Source organism: Neofelis nebulosa, chromosome 17, assembly GCF_028018385.1.
Source record: "Neofelis nebulosa isolate mNeoNeb1 chromosome 17, mNeoNeb1.pri, whole genome shotgun sequence".
Classification (NCBI taxonomy): Eukaryota; Metazoa; Chordata; class Mammalia; order Carnivora; family Felidae; genus Neofelis; species Neofelis nebulosa.
The window spans coordinates 12,615,210-12,636,726 of NC_080798.1; the positions used below are offsets into that span (position 1 = coordinate 12,615,210).

Consider the following 21,517-nt stretch of genomic DNA (forward strand, 5'->3'; position numbering starts at 1 on the left):
TCCCTCTCTCTCTCTGCCCCTCCCCCGTTCATGCCCTGTCTCTCTCTGTCCCAAAAATAAAAAAAAAAAAAAAAGTTGAAAAAAAAAATTAAAAAAAAAAAAGACATATATGAAAAATAGCAAGTATCAGAAATTAAAGAGAACATCATGAGATACTATGATGATACTGTAAACACCTTTATAAAAATATATTTGTAGAGGTGTCGGTGGCTCAGTCAGTTGAGCGTCCAACTCTTGATTTTGGCTCAGATCATGATCCCAGGGTCATGGAATCAGGCCTGGCATCAGCTCTGAGCTGAGTGTGAAACCTGCTTAAGATTCTCTCTCTTCCTCTGCCCTTCTCCCCTGCTTGCACTACTTTCTCTAACAACAACAACAACAACAACAATATATATATATATATATATATATATATATATATATTACATATATATACATATATATTACATATATGTAATATATATGTATATATACGTATATATGTAATATATATGTATATATGTACATATATTTCTGTGAAATATATAGATGTATATGTGTATATGTATATGTATATATGTAATACTTGATGAAATGACAGAAACTTCACTTGCCAAACTCATCTATAAATTTCAGTGTTAACACCACATTCATCTGGACTTTCTATACACTTAATCATGTTAATTTAAGTGGGGTGCCTGGGTGGCTCAGCCGGTTAAGGGACTGACTCTTGGTTTTCGCTCAGGTCATAATCTCAAGGTTCCTGAGATTGAGGACCGAGTTGGGCTCTGCACTGAGAGCATGGAGCCTGCTTGGGATTCTATCTCTCTCCCTCTCTCTCTGCCCCCTCTCCTGCTTGCTCGCTCGCTCTCTCTCTCTCTCTCTCTCAAAATAAGTAAACTTAAAAAATCATGTTAATTGTAAGTAACAACCATTTTATTTCTTCCTTTCCAATTTGTATACCTTCTCTTTATTTTTCATTCCTTCTTGAACTGGCCAGGATCACTTATTTCCTCTAACACATTCTCAATTTTTATTTTTGCATTGACTATTTTAAAGCAAATTCCAGAGAGGCACTTTCACATATAAATATATTAGTATCTATCTCTTACTGATAAGAACATGTTTTTTAAGTAGGCTCCACCCCCCATGTGGGGCTTGAACTCACCACCAGGAGATCAAGGGTCACATGCTCCACTGCCTGAACCAACAAGTACTCCTGATAAGAACATTTTTAAAGCCTAAAGATATTGTGCAATTATGTTTAAGAAAAATAAAATTAGGGGGCACCTGGCTGGCTCAGTCAGAAGAGCGTGCAAGTCTTGATATCGGGATCATGAGTTTAAGCCCAAGGTTGAGTGTAGAGATTACTTAAATAAATAAACTTAAAAGAAAAAAGGAAAAGGAAAAATCTTTGTTTAATAACAATTTATATTCAAGCCGGGTTAAAAAAAATTTTACTATTGTGTGAAATATGCCTAAATTTTTTTGAATCCACATATTAAAAAAACCGATCCATACATTTGAATTTATTGGTTATCACTATTAAATAGTTCTATAGTCGTGCACTCTTCCTTTTTTTTTTTTTAAGTATGTGACTGAATTCATGGAAAATCACATCATTTTCCTGTAGGAAAATAATGCAGTATTTTGGATTTGGTTCATTGCTTCAACAACATTGAAACCCAGAAGTCAGTGGAATAATAATTACAGTATTCTTGTGTCTTTTTTAATGTTTTTGTGTTCCAAATTCTGGGAAATCATCCTCTAAGAACTGTGCCTGGCTTAATGCAACATGGCACACAGAGCAGACACAGAAATTCTTCCCAATGTACAAGTCAATTGAAATCTTGAATGTAGTATGATGCAGTTTGTGCACATGTGTTTTTACTTATTATATAAGTGATACTGTGTCATAAAATTTATCCTGGTGTTTATATTATCCACTCAGCTGTATGTTTTTAAGATTTATCCACCCATCTTATCTAGTTTATAGAACTCCATTTTCTGCACCCACATTTTTTTAAAGTTTGTATTTAAATCCGAGTTAGTTAACATACAGTGTAATATTAGTTTCGGGTGTATAATTTAGTGATTCAGCACTTACATACGATACCTGGTACTCATCACAGTAAGTGCACTCCTTAATTCTATTCTATTCTATTCTATTCTATTCTATTCTATTCTATTCTATTCTATCCTATTCATTTAAGATTTTATTTATTTTTTTTTAAGTAGGCTTCACACCCAACATGGGGAGTGAACTCAACAACCCTGAGATCAAGAGTTGTATTGCTCTACTGACTGAACCAGGCAGGTGCCCCTCCCATCACCTATTTAACCCATCCCACATACACCTCCCCTCTGGCAACCATCAGTTTGTTCTGTATAGTTAAGAGTCTGTCTCTCGGTTTGCCTCTACCTTTTTTCCCAACATTTCATCTATCTACTCTTCCCATTCCTACTGCCAGAAACAATGAAATGAACACACATGTTCACTTACGGACCTATGTGAGAATTTCTTGGGAAGACCTATCCAAGAGGGAAATTACTTCGTAGCATACATGTATACTTAAATTTAGTATCAGCCAGATTGAATCATTACACCAGTCCACGTTAACAAGAGCTGTCTTTTTGTGTAACTATCTCTTCACCTCCATTTGGAAGACTTGTCACCCTAACTTTTGCCAGTTGTTACTACTGGCAGTATAACTATGATACTATTAAATGTATAGTAGTATCACACAGTTTTAATTAAGTTTCTCTAGTTTCTAATAAGTGTGATAATTTTTTCAAATGCTCAGGAGCCTCATTTGTAAATGCCTACTTATACCCTTGGCCCCTTTTCTCTTGTGGATGCTACCTTTTTCTTTCCTCATTTTCATTGCACATTCTGATTATTGATACCTTGTCAGTTTTAGAAATTACAAATATTCTTTCCTAAGTGGGCATGTGTTTTTAAATTGTGTCTATTGTGTCCTTCATTGAATAGAAATCATTAATTGTAAGGTAACTACTAAATTTCTTCTTAATCTCTGTCCTTTGAAACTCCTAAGGCAAAAGTATCTATTTCTTCCTGCTTAAAATAAATTTCTAGACCCGTCTTTCATATGCAGGTCCTTTAAATGTTTTGGAGTCTATGTATGTGCATCTTATTATATGGGGATTCACTTTTATGTTCTCGAAGAAAAACTCTTAAAAAAATAAATAATGATATTCATGGCTTCAAGACTCAGTATTACAAAGATCTCAATACTCACCAAAATGGTCTATAGTATCAATCAAACTCCAATAACAATATCAGCATTTTCCCCTAGAAAATGATGATTAGAAACATTACAAAAGAGCTAAGAAGAGTCTAAATAAGAATAAAACAGAGGACTTATTTATATTAGTATACACTAAATCTTAAAAATCTACAATATAAGTCTGGAGTTTGCTCAAGAATAGACGAATGAGTGAATAGACATCAAAATCTATATTGAAACAGACATTACACCTTGATGTGTATAAAGAAAACACTACAACAGAGAGGGTAAAGAGGTCTCACTAATATACAGTTCTCAGTCAGTTGGATATGTCTACAGGGAAAAAATGCTGATCACTGTCTCATAGAATATAAAAATACAAATTCCAAAAGGTCTGCAGATTTAAATTTGAAGAGCAAACAATGATAATTTAGGAATGAAACAGGGGCGCCTGGGTGGCTCAGTTGGTAAAGCATCTGACTTCAGCTCAGTTCATGATCTCACGGTCTGTGAGTTTGAGCCCCGTGTCAGGCTCTGTGCTGACAGCTCAGAGCTTGTTTCGGATTCTGTGTCTCCCTCACTCCCTGCCCCTCCCCTGCTCATGCTCTCTCTTGCTCTCAAAAATAAATTTAAGAAGATAAATTAGAATAAGTTTTTTTAAAAAAGGGAAAGAAACAGAACTTCTTTCTTACTCGGACTAGAAAGAATTTCTCCCTCCCTCTTTTTAAGTAGGAAGAATTTCTTAACCAAAAAAAAAAACAAAAACAAAACAAAAAAAAAAACAAAAATCACACTGTGAAATAAAAAATTGAAAAATTGTACTATTTTATATATTTTTTAAACTTGTTTATTTATTTTTTAATTTACATCCAAATTAGTTAGCATATAGTGCAACAATGATTTCAGGAGTAGATTCCTTAGTGCCTCTTACCCATTTAGCCCATCCCCCCTCCCACAACCCCTCCCATAACCCTCAGTTTGTTCTCCATGAGTCTCTTCTGTTTTGTCCCCCTCCCTGTTTTTATATTATTTTTGTGTCCCTTCCTTTATGTTCATCTGTTTTGTCTCTTAACGTCCTCATTTGAGTGAAGTCATACGATTTTTGTCTTTCTCTAATTTCACCTGGCATAATAACCCTCCAGTTCCATCCACGTAGTTGCAAATGGCAAGATTTCATTCTTTTTGATTGCCGAGTAATACTCCATTGTATCTATATACCACATCTTCTTTATCCATTCATCCATCGATGGACATTTGGGCTCTTTTCATACTTTGGCCATTGTTTATAGTGCTGCTATAAACATGGAGGTGCATGTGTCCCTTTGAAACAGCACACCTGTATCCTTTGGATAAATGCAATTACTGGGTCGTAGAGTAGTCCTATTTTTAGTTTTTCGAGGAATCTTCATACTGTTTTCCAGAGTGGCTGCACCAGCTTGCATTCCCTTGTACTATTTTAAAGTTAAGAAACACTGCTAATCAAAACACACTAAAAGAATGAAAAGGCAAAAAGAGAGATTTTCAAAATGTGTGGAACAAAGGACTGTTATGTAAAATCTAAGTCTTCAGATCAATAAGACAGGCATCCCGACACAAAATATGGAAAAAAGACTTAAGTAAATTCAGAAAAGAGGATGTCAAGTGAGCCAGTGATCATGAAAAGGTACTAAACTACATGTCATAAGGGAAATACAAATTATGTTGTTATGAGATACCAGCACATTCTGATCAGAAAGGCTAAAATTAAAAAAAAAAAAACAAAACAGAAAAATATTGAGTAAAGATGCCAACTCTTGCATGTCACTATTGAGAAAGTATGACTACACTGGTGTCACTACTTTGGAATATTCTAAGTATCTACTAAAGTTGAACATTTACCTCTAATGTTTTGGTTCCATCCATATAAATATTCGTCAAGTAAATGTATCATATATTAAGCACAAGACACATTTTAGACTGTTCATGTCAGTACTAAATGTGATATCCAAAAATTAGAAATTACCTGATACCCATCAACAATAGGATGAATAGATGATGCTATGTTTACACACTACAATGATCTCCACCAATTAAAGTAAAACAAAGTCCTCTGCTCCCAACAATGTTGGTGAATGTCATAATGTGATGTTGAGTGAATGAAGCCAGCATGTATGTATTTTGTGTATACTGTATAATTCCACTTATATAAAATACAGAACAGGCTAAATGAATCTGCGCCATTGATTGAGTGGCTACCACCGGGAAAAGGAAATAACGGGAATGAGCCCGAGAGGTGTGTTTCTAAGATGTTGGGTTTGTCCTGGTTCTCCAAGGAGTGGACGCCAAGATGTTAAGCAAGACTTTTAAAGAACAGATATTTTATTAGGGGGAAACATCTGAGAGAGAAAATGGCTGGGAGCTCAGGGAGAGAATCATCAGAATCATCAGATCATGGTACAAACGTGACCCTGAGTGAAGGAGTTTTGGAACATTTGGTGATCATCCTAGACTGCCTTATATCTGAGTTCTTGAAAGCTGTCAGGGGAAGGGGTCCCTGAAGAAAAGGCTTTGGACAGAGGAGTCCCAGCTTCCAAGAATGGATCCGTTTTAGGACCCCTATTGTGTTGACAGGCAGCAATCATGGGAAGATTGGCCTCCATGTAAATGTAGTGTGGTGGTGCATTTTAGAGCACAGCAGCTGGGCCCTTTGGCCAATTATACTCCTGCAGTCAGGCAATTGTGAAGAAACTATCAATTTGGGTTTATCTGCTATTCCCTCAGAATGGAGGATACAAAAACACAAAAATATTGTATTGGCAGTAATAACAGTGAAGCAACATCATGTCCTTCTTGGTACATATCAGACCTAAAATGTAGGTTTGTTCTATTATCAATAATATGAACATCTTGGCTAAGGGAGTGTTCACCCAGATTTCTCCATGATATACCTACATTCCCTTTAAAAAAATTTTTTTTAATGTGTTTTTATTTGTGAGAGAGACACAGAGTGTGAGCAGGGGAAGAGGCAGAGAGAGAGGGAGACACGGAACCCGAAGCAGGCTCCAGGCTCTGAGCTGTCAGCACAGAGCCCAACGCGGGGCTCAAACTCACAAACTGTGAGATCATGACCTGAGCCAAAGTCGGAAGCTTAACCAACTGAGCCACCCAGGTGCCCCTATATTTCTTTTTATAATAATACTGTACTTTGTGGAGATATTTTGGGCTCTGTAGCACCCATCCTGTTTTTCAGTAACTTTCAACCAGTAAGCTGTACCTGCTGTCTTAGAAGTTGTGAGGGCAAGTCTTCTTTTTTTTTTCATCTACTGAGTTTTCTGTCACAGATTCCCTGACGACACATTATGGTATGACAGCAAAAAATGGTAAACAAAATACAAAAAAACAAAAACAAAGAAACGAAACCAAAATGAAGGCACTGGGCTTCTGATGTCATGTGTACAGAAAAGTTTAAAATAGAGCTGAGACTGAGACGCTTAGAAAGGCCGGTGTGCAAGGCTGGCTCTTGACAAATATCTGGGTAGTTGGATTGGTCAGGAGGATTCCTACCATTTAAGTAGTTCACAGTGCCTAAGCTCTTTGTGCAAAGTGATTTACCCTGAATATCTCTTTTCCTTCTGAGAATCTCTAATTTTGGTACATGCCAGGCAGAGAATGCCTAAGTAACCGGCCTCCAAAAAAACCCTAGGGCACGGAGTCTCTGATGGTGACACTTCACATGTGTTACCACAATTCAGTGCCAAAGGAATTCGGTACACTGTGATTCCACAGGGAGAGAACTTTTGGAAGCTTGCACCCAATTTCCTCCTCCGGACTTCATCCTATGTACCTTCTCCTTTTGCTCATTTTATTTTGTAACCTTTCAGTTAACAGATCAGTTGTTGGGTACTCCTAGGGAATGAAAGAACATGGAACAGCTTTAGGAACCCCCAATACACGAAACTGAAACAGCATGGACCTAATTAAGTACCTAACATCCGAAGAAGGTGTGGTCCACAAAATCAATTGTGGGAATCTGTCTCCAGTAAATAGTTTGCTGAGGAAAGCCCCTTTAATCAACTATAATGAATAATCACTATCATGTCTATGTAACAGCATCCAAACCTGGTCTTCACCTTTACTGGTTCCACAGCCAGAGGGTCCACATTGCTGTTATGTTCTTCCTTCACACATACCTTTTCAAAAGGAAATGTTTTAGGGGCACCTGGGTGGCGCAGTCGGTTAAGCGTCCGACTTCAGCCAGGTCACGATCTCGCGGTCCGTGAATTCGAGCCCCGCGTCGGGCTCTGGGCTGATGGCTCGGAGCCTGGAGCCTGTTTCCGATTCTGTGTCTCCCTCTCTCTCTGCCCCTCCCCCGTTCATGCTCTGTCTCTCTCTGTCCCAAAAATAAATAAAAAATGTTAAAAAAAAAAAAAAAAAAAAAGGAAATGTTTTGTTTTTTAATGCCTCCACAATGCATTTATACCAATGTTGTTTGTAGCTCCAGGATTTGCCTTCTCCCTGTTATGAATTTATACTTAAAGCACAACATGCGTTAACTACAATTGTTAAAATTCATCCAATTCTTTTTATATGCAAAACCACCAGAGAATTTTTTGGTTTTGCAACTGGCTTCCAGAGACCATACCTTAATTTTGATCTTATACGCCAGATGACAATACAGAACATTCAGAGCAGCTTAACTGCAAGGGATAATTATTTGGTACTTTCCTAAATTCCATTGTAATTTACTGCTTTGGTACTATTCCATGAAAAACTGAAACATAACTTAAATGGAAGAATATGGGGGGGGGGATGAAAAATGCGAAAATGCTATAAAATGTTCCTTGCCAAGAAAAACCACTATGAAAAAGGATCCCTTTTCACATTATCTATGTATGTAGATACATACCTTCCCACAAACACACTCACAAAGATTTATGTGTGATTATGCTATGAAGGCTACAATCTATGATTTCTCAAAGCCCGTATATTTCTCCTCTCATCACAGATATCTGCCATAATCTTAATGGCTTCAAGTTAATATATGAATATAGCAAAATTCAAGTTCCTACAGATGTGCACTTATTCCTATTAAAAAATCAGTGATATCATCAATGTGGTGCTCATCTTCTTGGTATTTTAATCTCATAATGTTAACTTCTGATTTTATGATTTACAAATCAGAGATGTACAACCTATATTCTGACATATACTCCTTTCCAAGAACCATGCTTTAGTGCTGCCAGTAGGGAAAAGCATGTATCAATTTCCCCTCAAAAATACATTTGATCAGGGGTGCCTGGGTGGCTCAGTCGGTTAAGCGTCCGACTTCAGCTCAGGTCATGATCTCACAGTTCGTGAGTTCGAGCCCCGCGTCGGGCTCTGTGCTGACAGCTCAGAGCCTGGAGCCTGCTTCACATTCTGTGTCTCCCTCTCTCTCTGCCCCTTCCCTGCTCATGCTGTGTCTCTCTCTGTCTCAAAACCAAATAAACATTAAAAAAATTTAAAAAAAACATTTGATCAAATTATCAAATTCCCACAAATGTGTGTGTGTGTGGGGGGGTATTCCTTTCATGAGCATGGGGGAAAAAGAGGGCATAGACCCCACATGAAATTTTGATTTAAAAAAATTGTTAATTAGAAGGCAACATTTTGAGTTGGATGGAAATGCAGAGTTATAAATCAACAATAAACTCAAGGTCAGTTAAGAAAATTGTTATTGGTAATTAATTGTGACATTTTCAAAGTGTTACAGTAAATTCTTGCCTTAACATTGATAGATAAAAGCAGCTGTGTGAAATGTAGTTAAGTCCTTGCAAACAAAACAAAACTTTCTCAGTCTGTAGTGTCAGAAAAATGACAAAAGACAGTTCAACATAACTGTATACAATGCTTGGAAAAGTACACAGGGCCCCAGATAAGAACCCAACTTGAGAACAGAGGCTGTGGGTGGAGAGGAGCCATTTTTAGTAGAGGAGTAACATTAACGTTGTGAATTGTAATATCCAGTGGTTTTCTACAGTTCAACAAATGTACTGCTTTGTACTGAAATTTACTTTGCAGGTTTCCTCCTCTGGATACAATTTTCATATGTTGTTTATTTAACATACAGGTGGAGAGCACACCTACAAGGGCTAGTCAATATTAAGGCTGTGCAGACTTTTTTTTTTTTTTGTAAAGTTTTTATTTAAATTCCAGTTAGTTAACATACAGTGTATTAGTTTCAGGTGTACAATATAGTGCTTCAGAAATTCCACATATCACCCGATGCTCATCACAAGTGCACTCCTTAATCACCATCAACTATTTAAACCATCCCCCCACCCACCTCCCTTCTGATAACCATCAGTTTGTTCTCTATAGTTAAGAGTGTTTCTTGGTTTGCCTCTCCTTTGCCCTTTGCTGGTTTCTTGTTTCTTCAATTCCGCATAGGAGTGTAATTACATATTTGTCTTTGACTTACTTCACTTAGCAATATACCCTTTAGATCCATCTACATCATTGCCAATGTCAAGATTTCATTCTTTTCTATGGCTGAGTAATATTCCATCGTATATATATATACACATACCACATCTTCCTTAGCCAGTTATCAACTTATGAACACTTGGGTTCTTTCCATATTTTGGCTATTGTAAACAATGCTGCTATAAACATCGGAGTGCATGTATCCCTTTAAATTAGTGTTTTCGTATTCTTTGGGTAAATTCCTAATAGTGCAATTGTTGGACCATAGGGCAGTTCTATTTTTAATTTTCTGAGGTACCTCTATACTGTTTTTAACAGTGGCTGCACCAGTTTGCATTCTTGTCAACAGTGCAGGAGGGTTCCCCTTTCTCCACATCCTTGCCAACACCTGTTGTTTTTGTTCTTGAGTTTAGCCATGCTGACAGGTGTGAGGTGATAGCTCATTGTAATTTTGATTTGCATTTCTCTGCGAAGAGACGTTGAGCATCTTTTCATGTGTCTGCTGGCCATCTAGATGTCTTTTTGGAGAAATGTCTAATCAGGTCTTCTGCCCATTTTGTAATTGGATTTTTGGGGGAGGGGGTGTTGAGTTTTACAATTTCTTCATATATTTTGGATAGTAACTCCTCATCGAATGCACCATTTGCAAATATCCTATTCAGTAGGCTGCCTTTTAGTTTTGTGGTTTCCTTTGCCGTGCACCTTTTTCTTTTGATGTAGTTCCAATAGTTTATTTTTGCTTTTGTTTCTCTTACCTCAGGAGATCTATCTAGAAAAAAAAGTTGCTACAGCTGATATCAGAGAAATTACTGCCTATGCTTTGTTCAAGGATTTTTATGGTTTCAGGTCTCACACTTAGGTCTTTAATCTATTTTGGATTTATTTTTGTGTATGGGGGAATAATGCAGTCCAATTTCACTCTCTTGCATGTTGCTGTCCAGTCTTCCCAACGCTATTTTTCCCATTGGATAGTCTTTCCTGCTTTGTTGTAGATTAACTGACCATGTATTTGTGGGTTCATTTCTGGGTTTTCTATTCTGTTGTAGTGACCTATGTGTCTATTTTTGTGCCAGTACAATACTATTTTGTTTGTTACAGTTTTGTAATATAACTTGAAGTCCAGAATTATGATGCCTCCAGCTTTGAGGGCTACGTATATTTAGCAGCAAAGTCCCTGTCCTCATGCAGCTTACATTCTAGTGCATATGAATTCTGGCATGCACACCATTATACTTGTGTTAAAGGCCAGACCAAAATCTATTCCTAAGTACTATCTAAGTGCTTCTGAACAAAGACGTATCACACCACTTAAGGGTTCTCCACTGTGTGATCTGGTGAAAACCGAGATAGGTTCAATTATTGCTTCAATACCAACTAAACCAAACAAGTATTTTCTCTCTTATGAGACTCGATGATGGTAAGAATTCAGGGTTTCACACAATGTCATTTTGGAGAACTTCTTTCCACACACAATTCCTTCATGTTCTTACCACTCTTGTTACCTTCATAAACCGTACTGCCACCATGAGTTTTGCGATGATGTGAAAGTTTGGATCGCCAACGGAAGCTCTGACCACAGGTCTCACACTTGTAAGGGGTCTCCCCTGTGTGAACTCTCTGATGAGACTGTAGCTGTGAAGAGTGGCGGAAGACCTTGCTGCACACATCACATTTGTACGGTTTCTCCTCACTGTGAACACTCTGATGAACCTTAAGACTTGAGGCCTGACTGAAGTGCTTACCACACTCCCCACACTTGTAGGGTTTCTCTCCTGTGTGGACCCTCTGATGCATGTCCAGATTCAAGCTCCACTTGAAGCCCTTCCCACACTCCTCACACTTGTATGGCTTTTCTCCAGTGTGCACTTTCTGATGGGCTTGCAGGTGTGAACTGCGACCAAAGCTCTTCCCGCACTCTGCACACTTGAAAGGTTTCTCTCCGCTGTGGATTCTCTGGTGTGCCAGAAGATTCGCGGCCTGCCTGAATACTTTCCCACACTCCTCACAATTAAATGGTTTCTCTCCAGTGTGGATTCTGCAGTGAATTTTGAGATCTGCTCTACGATTGAATCCCTTCCCACACTCTTCACATTTGTGTGGCTTCTCTCCGGTGTGGATCAGCTGGTGAATCTGAAGTCGGGAACTCTGATTGAAGCCCTGCCCGCATTCCTCACACTTGTAAGGTTTCTCTACACTGTGCGTCTTCAGATGGGACTGAAGATATGCTCTCTGACTGAAGTCCTTCCCACATACTTCACATTTATAGGGTCTCTCTCCCGTGTGTACCACCAGATGAACCTGGTAACGGGTTTTCGTCCCGAAGTTCTTTCCACACTCGTTGCATTTGTATGGTTTCTCTCCTGTGTGGACTCTCTGATGTGCCTGAAGATTTGAACTCATAGTGAAGCCTTTACCACACACTTTGCATACATATGGTTTCTCACCAGTATGGATTCTCTGATGGGCCCGAAAATGAGAAGGCTGAATGAAGCCCTTCCCACACTCCTCACATTTATAAGGTTTCTCTCGCGTGTGGCCCTTCTGATGGATGTGAAGATTTGTGCTACAGAAGAAACACTTCCCGCACTCCTCACATTTGTACAGTTTTTCTCCCGTGTGGACCATACAATGACTATTAAGTGACGATCTACGACGAAAATTCTTACCACATTTATCACATTTGAAGGGCTTCTCCCCGGTGTGGATTCTCTGATGTTCCTGAAGATGGGAAGCATGAATGAAGGCCCTTCCACATTGGTCACAACGATAAGGTTTCTCTTCCATGTGCAATTTATAATGAACATTAAGTGCTGACCTACGACAGAAGCCATTCCCACACTGCTCACATTTGAATGGCTTCTCTACGGTGTGGACTTTCTGATGAGTTTGCAGGCATGAGCTCTGACTGAATTCCTTCCCACACTCATCACACTTATAGCGTTTCTCTCCCAGGTGAACTCTCTGATGAATATGAAGTGCTGAACTGTAACAGAAGCTTTTTCCACACTCACGACATGTGTGAGACTTCACTCCTGAGTGTACTTGTTGATGAAGATCAAAGTTGGAGACATCACTGAAATATTTCTTAAATTCACTGCACTGATCAGGTTTCTGACCTGTGTGAGTTTCAGACAGTCCGGCCCCAACCTGTCCAGGTGAATCACCTTGTTTGGGGAACTGAGAACTCTTTATCATGGAGCCTTCACACTGGGTTAAGTCACTTGCAATCTGTTGCCAGATCTCCCAGCAGGAAAGCTCTTTGTGTGGTTCTGTTTCTAAAACAGTCTTCATTTTATTTTGGATCTTTCCTCCTGTAAAGACAGAGAATGCAGAGATGTGGACAACTGAAGGCTTTGTTCAGTATTTTCAAGATTTCGCATTTAGGAGAGACCGTAAGACTTTACTGAACCCAGAGAATGTCCAGTCGGTCTTTTCCACCATGTATCACAGTCTCTGATTTGCAGGTGTAGGGAACACAGGAGGGGGGCCAGTGGGCTCCTAATCACTAAGCCCATATTCCCTCCCCCCTCCCCCCATCAACCCTCAGTTTGTTCTCTGTATTTAAGAGTCTCTTATGGTTTGCCTCTATGGCCATTTCTATTGAATTTGAAAGTCAGTGTAGAATATTGAATAGAAAATTATGTAGTTAATAAGTTATGTAGTTAGAAAAGTTATATAGATAATATCAATCAATTAGAACTTAAAGAAAAGCAGTAACATAACCAAATTTTGGATTTATTATATGTCCTAATACCAAATACCTTGAAATATTTATATTTCTATATTCAAAGTATTCCTGGAAATTCTGCACATGTTCACCTAACTTTATCTTTCTGTGTTGACAGACATTAAATGGGTTGGCTACTATTACAAACTTCTGACCACCTTTAATAACTTAAGTTCAGAAATGTGTTTTCTAAAACATTTACCCCATTCATATTCCCAAGTCTCTGTATTTACATAAAGATTATCTAAACATTTGAAGATTATTTTTTCAATAAACTTTTCAAAAAGTACTTTCCTTAAAACTCAACAATAAGGAAAAAGAACCTGATTAAAAAATGGACGAAAGACCTTCCTAACATCGAAGAGGATCGGGACGCCTGGGTGGCTCAGTTGGTTAAGCGTCTGACTTTGGCTCAGGTCATGATCTCATGGCTCGTGGGTTCGAGGCCTGCGTCGGGCTCTGTGCTGATGGCTCAGAGCTTGGAGCCTGTTTCAAATTCTGTGTGTGTGTCTCTCTCTGCCCCACCCCCGTTCATGCTCTGTCTCTCTCTGTCTCTGTCTCTGTCTCTCTCTCAGAAATAAACATTAAAAAAAACAAAAACCATTGAAGAGGATCTACAGATGGCGGTAAGTGTATGACAAGATGCTCCCCATGTTATTTTGTGCAAATCCAAACACCAAGATACCATTACACGTGTATTAGAATGGCCAAAATCTAGAACACCAACACCACCAGTGTTGGCCATGACGTGGAGCACCAGGAACTCATTCATCGCTGGTAGGAATACAAAATAGTATAGACACTTTGTTAGACAGTTTGGTGGTTTCTTACAAAACTAAACATACCCTTACCATACTCTCCCACTACTGCACAGTTTGCTATTAACCAAAGGGAGCTGAAAATGTACGCCCACACAGAAATCTATACACAGACAAAACCTGGACAAGGTTTATTCACAAGGACCCAACTTTGAATGAATCAAGATGTCCTTCAGTAGGCGGACAGATAAAAATTCACTGTGGTACATACACACAATGGAATATTATTTGGTGCTAAAAAGAAATGAGCTACTAATCCATGCAAAGATATGGAGGAAATGTAAATGCGTATTACTAAGTGAAAAAAGCCAAACTGAAAAGTATGAGTCCAACTATATGACATTATTGAAAAGGTAAAAGTATGGAGACAGTAAAAAGATCAATGGTGGCTAAGGGTTAGAGGGGAGGGATGAACGGGCAGAGGACAGAGGATTTTTTAGGGCAGTGTAACTACTCTATATAATACTATAAAGATGGATATGTGGCTTTATCCATTTGTCCAAGTCTATATAATGTATGATACCATGAGTAAACCCTAACGTATACTATAGACTTAGTGACAATGATGTGTCAATATAGGCTCATCAATTGTATCTGGTGGGGATACTGATCATGTAAGAGGTGAGTGTGGGGGTAGGGGCTATATGGGATATCTCTGTCTCTTTCGCTCAATTTTGCTGCGAACCTAAAACTGCTCTAGAAAGATAGTCTTTGAAAACACTGCTGAAGAAATGTTTAAAAGGGAAATTCACTCGCCTCCCCGTATGAATAGTCAATTAAAAGCTGCCCCCGTTTCGATCCACTAGACGTGTGGGAAACAGCCTCTACAGAGCCCTGCCTTGGGTCACTTTATTGGAAAGTTACTTCAGCGTCCAGGTGACCTGGAATATCTAGAATGACTTGTGGGTCTGGGAGCAAATACCTAATGGCACACTGACTAAAACGTAGCATAAAGCAGACAGCAGAACTTTATCTTCTACGGGCAAGTTTCCTTCGTGAGGACAAAAGGGAAATAAAGTTGAACAGAAAACATACATGGTTCTAAAACCTGATGGTAATTCAGAGCTCTAGAAAAAAAAGTAAAAACAATAGAGACAGAGCCTGGGAAAAGGAAAAGATGAGGTTATGGTGTAACCTCCGAAAACCAGCCCAACTGCGGGAGTCTGATCTTGCCAGGAACACTTCCTGCACAGACACATGGATGATTCCTCACGACCTGTAGGTCTCTGCTCAAAGTCAGTCCAGCAACAAGCCACTTTACGGCCCAGCGTAAAATAATCAGCCCTGTCCGCCCCCAGTTCACCTCCGGCAACTCCCATCCTTCCTTATGTTCCATGCACCCCTCTCACCATGTGACTTGCTAGGTCATCTGTCAGGCACCATATGTCTTTCCCACCACAATGCAGCACCAAGGAGGGAAGCATGTTATACCTTGTACGGTGAACACATTTTACACTTTCTGACTTTATAACCAATGTCCAGAACTCTGCCTGGAGTCTGGAAAGTACTCCACAAGTGCATGTTAAATGAAATAAATGAATCCTGGTTCAACTATTCTGGTGAGAGTTGAAGCCACATCCTAGAAAGAAAATATCTTTTCCAATTTTTGGTTGCTCCTCCGGAAGATGGCGGCGTAGGAGGACGCTGGGCTCACCGCGCGGCCTGCTGATCACTTAGATTCCACCTACACCTGCCTAAAGAACCCAGAAAACCGCCAGAGGATTAGCAGAACGGAGTCTCCGGAGCCAAGCGCAGACGAGAGGCCCACGGAAGAGGGTAGGAAGGGCGGCGAGGCGGTGCGCGCTCCACGGACTGGCGGGAGGGAGCCGGGGCGGAGGGGCGGCTCGCCGGCCAAGCAGAGCCCCCGAGTCGGGCTGGCAAAAGCGGAGGGGCCGGACGGACTGTGTTCCGACAGCAAGCGCGACTTAGCGTCTGGGAGGTCAGAAGTTAACAGCTCTGCTCAGAAAGCGGGAAGGCTGGAGGACAAAGGGAGGGAGAGCTGCTGAGCGCCCGGACGGCAGAGCTCAGCTTGGCGGGGAACAAAGGCGCTCGCCAGCGCCATCTCCCCCGCCCATCCCCCAGCCAAAATCCCAAAGAGAACCAGTTCCTGCCAGGGAACTTGCTCGCTCTGCGCAAACACCCAACTCTGTGCTTCTGCGAAGCCAAACCTCCGGCAGCGGATCTGACTCCCTCCCGCTGCCACAGGGCCCCTCCTGAAGTGGATCACCTAAGGAGAAGCGAGCTAAGCCTGCCCCTCCCGCCCCCGTGCACCTTGCCTACCCACCCCAGCTAATACGCCAGCTCCCCAGCACCACAAGCCTGGCAGTGTGCAAGTAGACCAGACGGGCCACACCACCCCACAGTGAATCCCGCCCCTAGGAGAGGGGAAGAGAAGGCACACACCAGTCTGACTGTGGCCCCAGCGGTGGGCTGGGGGCAGACATCAGGTCGGACTGCGGCCCCGCCCACCAACTCCAGTTATACACCACAGCACGGGGGAAGTGCCCTGCGGGTCCTCACCACTCCAGGGACTGTCCAAAATGACCAAACGGAAGAATTCCCCTCAGAAGAATCTCCAGGAAATAACAACAGCTAATGAACTGATCAAAAAGGATTTAAATAATATAACAGAAAGTGAATTTAGAATAATAGTCATAAAATTAATCGCTGGGCTTGAAAACAGTATACAGGACAGCAGAGAATCTCTTGCCACAGAGATCAAGGGACTAAGGAACAGTCACGAGGAGCTGAAGAAAATATCTTTTCCAGGTAAGTTATTTGATACAGGAAATGGAAAGAATATTGCAGTTTTGCTGGGAAGCTGAAAAGCTGCACAGGGGACATCGAGAGACAGGGGTACCTCAACCAGGATGCTAACAAAAACAATAAAAGGTGGCAAGCGTCTCTAGGGTGAAAAGAAAGGAAGGCCTATTGCTGGTTCCTTCTGAAGCTTTAGGACTATCTCTGTGATAATAGGATGTGGAAGAACTGTGGATGTATGGATGTGTGGATAACATAACCCACCACAACAGTTTTTCAAACTCAAAAACTTTCGAGACTCTAGTAAGCTGGAAAGATTTAAAAGCTTGTAATAAGCTCTCAGAAAAAAAAACCAGGACAGAAACTCTCAGAGCATCACTGCCAACAGGACAGGTGTCATTATGTGAGATGCCTGTGAAAGTCACATATAAATCTACAACATGCAAAATGTTCTGGTTACAATGAAAGATGTGTTTCTTACTATGGCTCATGCTCAAAAAGACTTGGAAACTTTGCTTCCACAAGTTACCCAGTCCCTAATTAAATTGTTCAAATGGAAAGATAAGTTACTAGAATCTTGGGAAAACGCTAATAGGTGAGTATGTACTTTTTGGTGAGTAATTCCGTTTATGGTTATATTTAACAAACTGACCCCTAAAAGGAGGAGTTGTGTGAGGGGAACAGGGAGTCTCTCTGAGGATGTTGACAATTTTAAGCAGGAAATTTCCTGATTCTTTCTATGTCAGAATGTTCACTAGTTGAAGGGCACCTGGGTAGCTCAGTTGGTTGAATGTCCGACTTTTGATTTTGGCTCAGGTCATGATCCCAGGGTCACGGGATCGAGCCCCGTGTCTAGCTCTGTGCTAAGCATGGAGCCTATGTAAGATTCTCTCTCTCTCCTCTCTGCCCCTCTCCCCTACTTGCTCTCTCTCGGTCTAAAATTAAAAAAAACAAGTTCTAATTAAAACACAATGAATGTTTACTAATTGAAAAGCACCAAATCTTCATTTAAAAAATCAAGGAAATGGGGCGCCTGGGTGGCTCAGTCGGTTGGGCGTCCGGCTTTGGCTCAGGTCATGATCTCGCGGTCTGTGGGTTCGAGCCCCGCGTCGGGCTCTGTGCTGACAGCTCAGAGCCTGGAGCCTGTTTCAGATTCTGTGTCTCCCTCTTCCTCTGACCCTCCCCTGTTCATGCTCTCTCTCTCTCTCTCTCTGTCTCAAAAATAAATAAATATTTAAAAAAAAAATTTAAAAAAAACATGAAAAATCAAGGAAAAATTGTATGAAATCTGTATTCTTTCACATTTGCTTAATGGCTAACTTTGTAGAAAATAAAAAGCATGATCTAGTTTTGAACCAGATGCAGGCAGCATTCGGGTATGTGTCTCCTATCGCTCTCACCTTAAATCTTCCCCTCTGAGGACAGGGAAGGGGAAACCTGGAGGCAGTAACGTGGGTGGGTGCTTTGAAAGAGGCAAATGGGCTGCAGGTGGCAACTCTTCCAAAGGAAGGCAGCTTGCAACCTGGCTGATACTGCCTGATACAGTAGAAGAAACATAGAAGAAGAAAGAGGAAACATATCTTTCTTCCTTCTGTTGGGGGATCTGAGAACAGGACATCAGAATCCTCATTCCAGGGGCGCCTGGGTGGCTCAGTCGGTTAAGCGTCCGACTCTTGATTTCGGCTCAGGTCTCGATCTCGTGGTTCATGAGTGTGAGCCCTGCATCAGGCTCTGTGCTGACAGTGCGGGGCCTTCTTGGGATTCTGTCTCCCTCTCTCTGCCCCTCCCTGGCTTGCTCTCTGTCTCAAAATAAATAAAAATAAATTTAAACACAAAACCAAAACCAAAAAAAGAGATGTTTAACCGACTGAGCCACCCAGGTGCCCCAAGCATCTGGCTCTTGATTTCAGCTCAGGTCGTTATCTCATGGTCATGAGATCAAGCCCTGCATCAGGCTCAGCACTGGGTGTGGCGCCTGCATGAGATCCTCTCCATCCTCCCGCCCCTCTCCCCAGGACACACATGCTCTCAAAAAAAAAAAAAAAAAAGAATTGTCACCCCAAAAGTATTCTTCCCAGAAATGAAAATGCTCCCCTGAGGCGCCTGGGGGGCTCAGTCAGTTAAGCTTCTGACTTCTGCTCAGGTCATGATCTCACTGTCTGTCAGTTTGGGCCCCGTGTCGGGCTCTGTGCTGACAGCTGAGAACCTGGAGCCTGCTTCGGATTCTGTGTCTCCCCCTTTCTCTGTTCCTCCCCTGCTCGTACTCTGTCTCTCTCTCAAAAATAAACAAACATTAAAAAAAATTAAAAAAGAAAAAAAAAAAGAAAATGCTCCCCAACAGAAGGTTCCAAGAAAGCCACAGAGCACAGAGACAAAGCATGTTACTCAGTATGACCACAAGCACAATGCTTACCAGTTGCCCTGGGACACGGGTCAAGTGCACATACCCAAACACACTTTCATGCCAAGGGCACCCAAGAAAGTAACAAACAGAAAGAAACTGGATAGGCATTCATCAGAAAACAAACAATGTTCTGCAACATCCTTCCTTCGCTGTGGTTTGCACACGACCTATAGCTATCTCCAGGACCCATGGACACGTGGAGGTCTCCTTTCCATTAGCACATTCACAAAGTCAATACATGTTTCCAGAACATCTGCCACATACCAGACGATTCTAGGCACTGAGAATAGAGCAATGAACGAAAGAGGCAAAATCCCTCGCCGGGGCCGGGGGGGAGGGGATCAAACTCCAGCGGGGACAGAGAGGAGATGAACAAGCAAACAAAAATGTATGAGGCACAACATAAGGCAGAACAAAAAAAGTAAAGAGGGTGATGTTTTACTTAAGTTGGTCAGAGAAGGCCGTTCCTGTGACATTAAAACTGAGCAGACACAGGAAGGGAGGAAGGGAGGAAGGAAGGAGGGAGGGAAGGAGTGAAGGGACAAAAGGATTTCAGGCAGAAAAATATGTCAGAGAGAGCCACAGAGAGTAAGTAAGGGCTCTGAGGCAGAAGTATGTGTAGTAGGCAGATTAACTGGCTCCGGAAGAATCCACGTCCTGATTTTTGGAGCCTAAAATACGTTAAGTATATGGCAAAGAGGAATTAAGGCTGCAGATGGAAATGAAGGCTGCTAATCAGCTGACCTTAAAATGGAAGACTATCTTCTATTGCCCAGCTGGACTCAAGGCAATCAAGAGGATCCTTCAAAGTGCAAGAAAGCTACGGAAGAAGGGCGGAGGAAGGCAACGTGACCACAAAAGAACGGGCAGGGAGAAGCAGGGTGCTGGTGGTGAAGACTAAAGAAAGGGGCCGTAAGTTCAAAAACGGGGGGTAACCTCTAGAAGCTGAAAAACCCAAGACGCAGATCCTCCCCTAGAGCCTCCAAAAAGAAATGCAACCGTGCAGACACCGCGACTGTGGCCTGGTTAAGAACCATGCCACACTTCTGACCCAGAGAAGCGTAATCAACCGTGTTGCTCTAGGCCATGAAGTGCGTGGCAGTTTGTTCTGGCAGCAGGCACTAGAGCGTCCCTGGCAGGTCTGGGAGCCCCGAGGGGCATGGTGTGGGTGGACGAGGCGGAGCGAGAGGAAGGGGACGGGCGAGGTATTCAGAGAGGAAGTGGGGGACGGGGAGCACACCATGGAGGACTCAAGAAGCCACTTCGAGAGGTTTCAACTCCGGGAAAAATAAGCCCCAAAGGGTCTTGAGCAGAGGAACGGGGCTCTGACTTCCAGTTCCTACGGATCACACGGGCTGCTACGCGGAGAACAGACAAACAAGAGGAAGTGTGGAAACAGGCAAGCGGCTGAAAGGATTCAAGAAACAGTTTAGCAGTTTGGACCAGGTGACAGCAAAGGGGGCGGAAAGAAGCGAAGACACACAGGAGAACACCTACGAGGACTCCCACCTTCTTGGCTCTTACCTGATTCCTCTCGTCTGTGGCTTGCTAGCATCATCCAAAGCGTTTTTACCTTCTCTAAGCCGAATGTATCATGTTTGAAGAGGCGGTGCTTTGTGAACATGCAAAGTCCGTATTTATAACGAACACATTACGGGCGCTTGGGTGGCTCAGGTGGTTAAGGATCTAACTTTGGCTCAGTGCATGATGTCATGGTTTGTGAGCTCGAACCCACTTCAGATCCCCTCTCTCCTTCTCTCCGCCCCTCGCCCACTCACGTGCTTGAGCACACATGCTCCCTCTCTCAAAACTAGAAAGACATTTAGAAATAAATAGAACGCACACACTAAAGGTACAATCGACTGAACATTTGGATTCCTGCACATACTGATCACAGCATTTTTCAAACATTTTTAAAAACGTGGCCCATATTGGGGCACCTGGGTGGCTCAGTCGGTTAAGCCTCCGACTTTGGCTCAGCCCATGATCTCGCGGTTTGTGGGTTTGAGCCCCGAGTCGGGCTCTGTGCTGACCGCTCAGAGCCTGGAGCCTGCTTGGGATTCTGTGTCTCCCTCTTTCTCTGCACCTCCCCCGCTCACACTCTGTGTCTCTCTCTCAAAAATAAATAAACACTAAA

The 21,517-nt window shown here is 41.7% G+C and overlaps 1 protein-coding gene across 1 annotated transcript in view; it reads right to left on the reverse strand.

Moving 5' to 3' along the window:
* Nucleotides 1-8,903: 8,903 nt before the first annotated feature.
* Nucleotides 8,904-21,517, reverse strand: part of LOC131500164 (zinc finger protein 234-like) — a 46,778-nt gene continuing 34,164 nt past the window's right edge. Inside the window, exon 8 of the mRNA XM_058708940.1 lies at nt 8,904-12,982. Within this exon, the coding sequence (XP_058564923.1) occupies nt 11,115-12,982 (1,868 nt within the window). The 3' untranslated portion in view covers nt 8,904-11,114. The remainder of the gene's footprint in view (nt 12,983-21,517) is intronic.